Here is an 8,540-nt window from a genome sequence, read left to right on the forward strand (position 1 = left end):
GCTTTTTTTTTGGCTGTGGTACTGAGATCTATTGTAGAATTTATGTCTGCAGTTCGTTCCTCCGTTCCAAACAGAAGATGTGTTGTTTAAAATAATGTCTATGTTGTTACACTATTCTTTGCTGCAGTTACAACTTTTATATCCTTAACCTCATGCTTTAGACTTGCAGAACAATACTCACTATGCTTGCAGCTAAATTAGGATAGTGGTTAGCAAAACTATTGTGAACAGCAATGACTCTCTGTCCTTGCTTAAGGCAACTAGGCCTGGAAAGATCCCAATCTGTGAAGGTCAGATTGTCTTGTTAGGAATACATGGTTCCTGGTAGAAATTATTTCCATTAGATCAGATGTATATATATAATTAGCAGAACCAAACCAGATAGGATTCTTACGGGAACAGCTATGCAGCCAATGAAATTATTGTATCAGAGAGGTGGTTTTTTTCAATAAATCTGTTAGAGAACAGAATCTTATTCTTTTTACAACAAATTGGATCTTATCCCAAAAAGTCTGCTCTATAGCAAAGCTAGACAAAGAATGTGAAGCTCACATTTTATTCTTGTGCCTCAAAATGATGTGATACTCTGCATTGTGCATGGCATAATAAAATGTTACATAGCCCTGAGTTTTATTTTAAGAGTAGAGCCATTTTGGATAAGCAGTAATGAAATCACTTTCCTTACGTGGTGCTTGGGGAAAGGCAAGCTTTTTTTAAGGAGAACTCTTTTGCTCAAGAATGCAGAGGACTAGCAAAAGCCAGCAGCGGAGACATACTAGGTGTAGCCAGTACCAGACAACTTCAGTCCTCGGAGAACTTGCCATTTCAGTTAATATATTAGCGTATATTTTCTTTCATCAAACTGATCTCTGAAGTCCTTTGAGTAGTTTCAGTGGGCAGATGAACGTGATCCTCTGAGGGGACTCACTGAGCCTTTATTGTGACTACGCACAGGTCCGGAGATGCTGCAAGTGCTGTCACAACCCCCGGGAAACCGCCACTGGGCAATGCTACAAAATAGCAGGTCCCAGCAATTCTGCTGGTTTTAAATGTTAAAATTTATGTAAAAGATGTTCTCACATGATTGCTGTTAATTGGTAGACAGGAATTTCAGGTCCCAAAAAAATCCTTTAAGTCCTGTGCTCCTACTAGAGGAAGTGCGAGTCCGACCCTGCAGCCAGCAGAGTCTGGGCTGTCAGCAGAGACTTATTGGTCCTGGTGCTCGTGGGCAGACAGCAAAGCTCGGCGTTTCTGTTGCATCTGCAGAGCAGGAAATAATGCCTCGAAGTACCTGCTTTGAAGTATCTCATCGTACAAATGGAAACACAAGAACCTAAGAGACAGTGAGCACTAACTGACTGAGGAACAGGTTGGTCAAGATATTGATTGCAGAAATTGATGAAAACTTCCTTAGGTGGCATGACTTGCCTTTAGTTATTTTTCTGTAATCGTCATCTTTAGAATTTATGCCAAACTCAAAAGACCAAAAAATGAGGGCTGTTTATAGTATGCAATGAAACCAATCTATACAAAGCTAAATTCATCACTGATGTAAAACAACTGTCTTCAGTAAAGTTTTGCTGGAGTTGAATGCTGCTCGATCACATTGTGTATGTTAGCACGGTTTCTAAGATACTGATCACAGCAATACAAATAATTGTATTTAAAATATTCCACTGCCATTCATTTTTATTTTTTTTCATTCATTCCAGATGAAAGCACTCTGCAGATGGACACAAGTCACGTGTAGCCTGGGGCCCACACTTTCCATTCTTGCCTCTAGGACAAAAAAATACTATTCCTGTAAAAATAACCAGACATTTAATTGCATTTCGTATGGGTATTTTGAGGGCTGTCTCTCCCAGCTGTTTTATAGGTGTAGCATTGGACATGTGTCTGCACCCTTCTGCTCTGCCTCTGCAGTCACGGAGTGGGCAGGGAGCTGCGACAGGATCCCTGGAAAGCAGCTCCTGTGTTGAGGAACAGCCCCTTCCTTGGTAGGGACTGGGATTGCATTTCCATTATAACCAGTTCTAGTCCTTTCAAAATTAAATGCTTGAGTTATGAACCTGCTTTAGAATGAGTTAGATCATGTTGGTATGAAAAGCCAGTATTTTTTCCACCCGCTGCTCTAGAGTCTAACTTTGGCTTAATTCCTTTTCTTCAGGCTGTCTGATGTAATAGCTCCGAGGAAGATGTGGTCTCCACAGCCATTGTAAGAGAGGAAGCAATTCTGAAGAAAGGTGATAAATGAAATGTATTTTTTCCTGTAAAGTATTTAATCTTTAATCAACAAGCACATAAGAAAGGGGTAATCTCTTTTAGCAGATCTGCATAATGAGTTTCTGAGCAGTGTCTTGTCTTCCCGGAGCCCACAACCAATTCCTTTGAACTACACAAAAACCCAGATTAGATCTCTTCAAAACATCCTGTGCACCTGCTATACAGAATGGCTTTTGAACAGCGATTTGTGTCCTTTTCCATTTCAGAAACACCCAGGAAGAATCCCCATTTCATTTAGTGTCTAGGCACAGCTCTGAAAGGGGATTATGCATTAAACTTGCTGAACACTGGAGAAAATGTCCTCCCATGCCTGAAAAAAAGCATTCCATTAGGGGCTTTTTGGTAATGTGTGACGCACCTGTGTCTCCCTCTGAACGTTCTGTACAGGACTTCATTTCCGTAATAAACTTTGAGTGATTTCTTATGCTTATTGGTCAAAAACGGTGTCCAGGATCACTCCAAGGGATCTTCATATGGAGCTCTCCTTTCATGTGATACAAGCTAGTGTGCAGTTTGTCCTTCTGGCTCAGACCTGGCACTCGTCTCCATGTTTTTTCTTTTCTGAATTAGAGACAGTTTGCAATGATTTATCCTATTTAGGATGAAATTATTCTCAGATTATTTTAGGAATGTTCCTCCCTTGAATTGTGTTACCCACCACCCACAGGAGTAATGAAAGCCTGTGGCGGTACACTGTGACCTTTTGGAGGGAAGACGCTCAACGTACCTCTGTGCTTTGTGGAGTACGAGATAGTTACTTGCTAAGCATCAGCAGGTAATAGCTGCAGAGACACATAATACAAGTACTGCTGAATAGGACTTAGCTTGGTTTTTTGACAGGAGAGAGATGAGAGAAGATGTGGGAGACTAAGAACGAACTGGATCCCTGTCATGCTCTTAATATGTGGATGCACCTAAATGTTACGTGAAGTTACCACGCGGTGTTTCATGGCTGTAAAGAGACCATAAAGGGGTTTTCAACCTCGTTTCTCTCCCTCTTCAAAAAATGACCCCTCTTTATTCAGCTTTCTCTGAAACAGATGTGTAGTTGCAGGAATAGGAAGAGGTAACCTTGAACTCCTGCCTTTTTAGACAATTGAATGCATATAGCCAAAAACTGGCATCAGTGAGCAAGGCAGCTGCAGCACATTCCAAATATTGCTCTATTTAAAGCATCCCAAGGCTCACAAGAACAACTGCAGAGGCAAACCTTAAAACTTGCCAATAAAACCAGCAGAGAGAGGAATGGCAGAACCAGGTAAGATGCACAGTTAAATGTGAATGTAACATCATATTCTTAAAACTCGTAAATCTGAGCAATGTAATGTGAAAATACTCAGCTAGTTGTGTTCTTGTATGATACACTATGTATCTTACTCCTCAGTAAGAAAGTGTACTCGGTTTAAAAGCTACTTCTCTTGACAGCAATGAGTTTAAAGTAGCTTGGGTTCCTCCTGTATTTCTGAATCCTGTCAGTTTTGTTTTCTTCAGGTTTTTCATCGTTGTGATTTTAAGTTGACTAACATAATTAAACAGAACTGTGTAAAATGAGTTGTGTTTGGCAGTGTTTTAAATATACTGTCTGTGTAGCTGAAATCTGAGTGTAATGTTAGGTGAACATTTAGATTTCAACTCCACAAAGCCCAAATGGCAGAGCAATGAAATTTTAATAATGACCTTTTCATTATAAGCACATTTCCACTTTCTCCAAGGAGAAAAGGCATTTTATAAAAATGCATTTTTTTTATTCATTGTCACTTTCTATTTATTTCACCGTAAGAGTTTTGGATGGTGACATGACTAAGTTTCAATGTGGTGTTAGCTGTGTACACAGTTATTCAGGTAGTACTTGTCCTTGTAAAAGTAACTTTTTTATACATCTTCATAGCTATATTAAAAGTTTTTAAAGACTTTTATCTCCCTTTTTTTGCACCATTGCCACTGGTATCTGAGAAGGATAGTGGAATTCTACTAAACTCAGATACAACAGGATACTGAATGCTGTTTCTTAATTTTAGTTTTCATTGATATTCACAGAAGTTATACTGACACTGGTATTCCACCAGGAATTACTACTTAAGCCTATTGTGCATTGGTAGGATGTGTATTTTTATTTGTGTTTAATTTTTTTTTTTAAAAGAAAAACAGCAGTGTGGCCATAATCACTCAGATGGACCAGGCTGGCACCAGCCCTGGGGCGGCAACGCCGGGGCAGCGGGGCTTGACTGACTCCAGCCCGACCCCAGATTAGAAATGGTTGAGCAACCTCGCTGAAATGAATAACTGCAGGGTTCGCGTGATTTTTAAATACAAAGCTGGTAAATGCCATCAACACAAAAGCTTGTCCACATCAGTTCTGTGGTTAAATTAGGTTTTGGAGCACCACTGCGTCTATTGGCAGCACAAAAGGAGCATGGAAAAACTTGTCTGTTGGGGCTGGCAGCTGGGAGACGTGCAGGAGACATGGTCCGTGCCCACACACTCCCTCCTGTCTGCTGACCAGTGCGGTGTTCAGACTGCCATCGCAGGGACGGGTTAGTGGTTTGGTTGTGCGTGTGCTTGTGTAGCCTATATGAGATAAAATGCAAAGAAAACTTCTGTGAAATTCTGTGGCATTTTGGAGCAGGGAACATAGGACTGCGAGTTCAGGCTTGACAGGCTTGGGCAGGGAAACGTTCCCTTCTTTACCCGCCAAGCCTCTGCCTGTTTAAAGCATGTGGCAGTTTTTTTGCCTGGTATCTTGGGATGCCCTTGCCAGTGCAGTTGGACTCAGATGTTTCAGGGGTGAAGGCAGCTCGGTGAGACCACAGGCATTGTTTTGCTCGTGGTACTTGGTAGGAGTTTTGACCAACTACAGATGGCAAAACCAAGCCAACTCACAGTTCTCGATAAAAGGTAAATCCCAGAAAAAAAGAAGATAGCGATCAGATTAAGTTTATCAGTATATTTAGGCTGTACTTAAGTTGGAAACCTGTGCTGCTGTATCCTGTAGTTGAGGGATCCTTGGCTTCATTGTGGTACTTGGGCATCCTGTGGTGGGCAATTCCCAGGGCTTCCGACCTGCAGAACCGCAGAGCTCGGGAGTCTGTTTATCGCGTGCAGAGGAACCCTGCTGTAGCACAACAAAAGTGCTGTGTGTTTGCTGCTCTGACCTGCCTCTCTCTGTTTATTTGGAGATAAATTCATGTTTGAAGCAGAGAAAAATTACTATAATGGGGGGAAAAGAAAGCAATTTCTAGCTAGGCTTAGCTTAGCTTATGTACATAGATGACAGTAAGATTCCTTTATTTATTCTTGCTGCCATCCAGAATTGGCTTTTTTATTTCAGCCGGCTCCGGCTCAAACCCCAGAAGCCAGGGTTTATTTCCTTGGTCTGTTTGAAAGCAATACTTGTGACTGCAATAGCCCACATTTCCCTCGGTATTCTGCTTTCATCTGCATTCAATTAAATGGTGATTGTAATGAAACCTCATGTTTTAGGGTTTTAGCTGGTTACCTGCAGGTGTCAGTAAAGATTTCTTTCTTTCCAAAACACAGTTGCTTACAAGTATTCTGTTCCTCTGCTGCTAGTCCCTCCGCACCCCATCTCCACCTCAGGCTGGAAAGCGGACAATGCGGATGCTCTCTTCTGGCTGTTGGTGCGCACGGCCTTGCTCCATGGCGAGGGTAACGCTGATTCTCAGATTTAGACTCAGGATAGTTTTCCCTTGGACCAAATATTGGGACGTTGGAGTTTGTCACCTTCTTCTGAGGCCCTGAGGAGGGGTTACTTGCTCGCGTGTCTCACCCAGCCAAGCCCAAGCCTTGTGCATATCTCGCACTTCAGTCTCTCCTGCTCGTGGCATAAAATATAGTCTTCCAAGCAGTTGCTTTACTCTAACTCAAGTCTTGGGGTATCTGTCCTGTAACATATAGGAGATCAGAGCAAATGATGTCATGGTCATTCCTGTTCCTAAACTGTGAAACACAAGCGCTCCCAATGGTTCCCGTGAAACTGTATCCCTCGGAGCCAGCTGCTCGCTGCCTCATGACAAATGCTGGGCGCAGCATTCCTGCTGACCCATCGGGACCTGCCTGCCCCTCTTATCTTACTGCATTTAAACTGGATCTTATATAACAAAACACCATATTCAGTAGACACAACGGCAACTCAGCAGAGCTCTGTCAAAACTCTTCCATGTACCCCAGCAGGAACCAGCCCTTTATTTGTAAAAGGACCTTTAAAAAAAGTGGCAAGTAAGGAGAAATGATTCCCAACAGAAGTAGCTTTACCTTACAAAGTGTCAAAGGAATAAAGGTCTTTAAAAGAAACAGGTAAGGGACTCCCCTGTGGCAAAAGGACCCCCAGTTTCAGAAGAGGATTTCATTTTTTTGCTGCGTGGTTGCTTATCTGCTTTATGTTTTATGGCAGCACATGCAGATTTTCTATCTAGACGTTCTCTCTTTCCCTCTCGGTAGATATGCCGTGCAATATCACACTGAGACATGTTTGTGTTGTGCATAGCTTTAAAAGAGCAGTGTGGAAAACCTTAAATTATTGAGCATTCCTCCAAAGTCTGTCTGCTTGATCTAAACTGTGCAAGGTGTTGTGAATAGTTTTACATTATTTATTAATCCCTTCAAAAACCTGGAAATCTTTTAACTGCAGAAAGATGTGCTTTAAACTGTTGTAATATATTGGTAAGTAATAAGATCTCAAAGGTTGATATGCTGCTTTCTGGCAAGCTTCTGCTATTTGCAGGAAACTGATAGAAGGGTCTTTGAAATTCTGATGTTCTGCAGAAACGTACTTATAAAAAGCGCTAGTCCTGCTTTCTGCGTGCTCCTTGTAGAACCATCGCCTGCATTGGATTCCACGTCTCCACATAACTTTATAGCTTGTTCTAGTACTAGTGGGCAATACAGGCAGGACATCACGCGTTTGTGCCTGGCCCAACTCAGCCAGGAAGGTGGTACATTCACATTGGAAACTCTTACGTTATTTCCTTACTTGAAAGTGGGGAACACCCTTGTGGTGGATAATTACATCAACCGTAACTACCTCGTATCGCTGGGATAGGAGACAGGGCTAAGTCGGGCACCATGCGCAGAAAGCACGGAGATGAGCTATGAGTCCCTGATGCACAGCCGCTGGCAACCATCCCTTTGGGGTGTGGGAACTCACACAGCATCCCCTCGTTGCAGCCCCGAGCACATGAATCTTAATTGGGTGCAATGTTAAATAATCACTGTATTTTTGATTTACTGTTGGCAACCTAATGAGACTTCTAGAAGGTGCTGTACGTGTCAGGGATTGAATCCCAAATCTGTCAGGACAGCTGCTATCAATAAAGTCCAGTACAGATGTTCTCCTGATGACCTACAGAGACCAAGGACAGAACCGTGCTTGTCTCCTCCCTGTACCTTGCTTCTTTTGGAAGTGCTAAGCCTTGCACCTATCTGATTGCAGAGACCATAGTGTGGAAATCTCTTTGGGCTTTTGCTATGTATGCTCAATAGAAGGCCTGCCAAGATATGGTGACTCCATGCCAAAAATAGCAATCGTAGATAACATGTCCCAAGCTCACAAGTATCTTTTTGCTCTGTGATAATCGTGGGTTTGATGTGTGTAATTTAGTGAATTCAGTGTCAATGTAATGTGGCCTTTCTGAAAAAGACCATCTTTTCTCTTTCAGCCCAAGTCCCCCTTTCACGTCTCGTCGTACCTATTCTCCTTGCCGTTGGCTGGATAGTGGGTTGTGCACTAATGGTGTACATTGTCTTCTCTTGATAGAAGTAAGTGACTTGTACAGTGCCATGTGCTATCTGTGCTTTCTTTGGTTTGCACTGCCACCTTGTAAAATGTAATTTTCTTTGTTTTACAGGACAGAAGAATTTACAATGATGTTGATTAGAGGAACCTGGGAGTTAAATTGAGATTTCTAATGACTACAATATGTATAAAATTAGTTATTTAAATATCAACACTGTAAACATGGTGTACCCTTTTTATCCACAACAAAAGTTTTAAATGCTAATTAGGAAGAATCACCAAACCAATTTCCCTGTTTTCAAATGGTTTGAAATGAGCGAGTAGTTTTTGGAGGCCAGTGGTAGGTCAGATACCTGCCTGTTCTGCAGCCTGCTTTGTTGTTGTCATCTTGAATTTAAGCAGTTTTGGAAACAGTGTTCCCAGAGTTAGTGATGCAATGGTGGACAAAAAAGTGAGTTAAGCTCATTTGTGAGATGTGCTGAGCTGGGGAAGAAGTATCTCAATG

The 8,540-nt window shown here is 42.0% G+C and overlaps 1 protein-coding gene across 1 annotated transcript; it reads left to right on the forward strand.

Annotated features, from left to right (window-relative positions):
• The first annotated feature begins 3,528 nt into the window (after window positions 1–3,528).
• Window positions 3,529–8,053, forward strand: STRIT1 (small transmembrane regulator of ion transport 1). Its single transcript, XM_059822341.1, has 2 exons — window positions 3,529–3,541; window positions 7,959–8,053. The coding sequence occupies exons 1-2, from the start codon at window positions 3,529–3,531 to the stop codon at window positions 8,051–8,053; spliced, it is 108 nt and encodes a 35-aa protein (XP_059678324.1).
• Window positions 8,054–8,540: the final 487 nt, after the last annotated feature.

This window comes from Gavia stellata, chromosome 11 (assembly GCF_030936135.1).
Source record: "Gavia stellata isolate bGavSte3 chromosome 11, bGavSte3.hap2, whole genome shotgun sequence".
Lineage (NCBI taxonomy): Eukaryota > Metazoa > Chordata > Aves > Gaviiformes > Gaviidae > Gavia > Gavia stellata.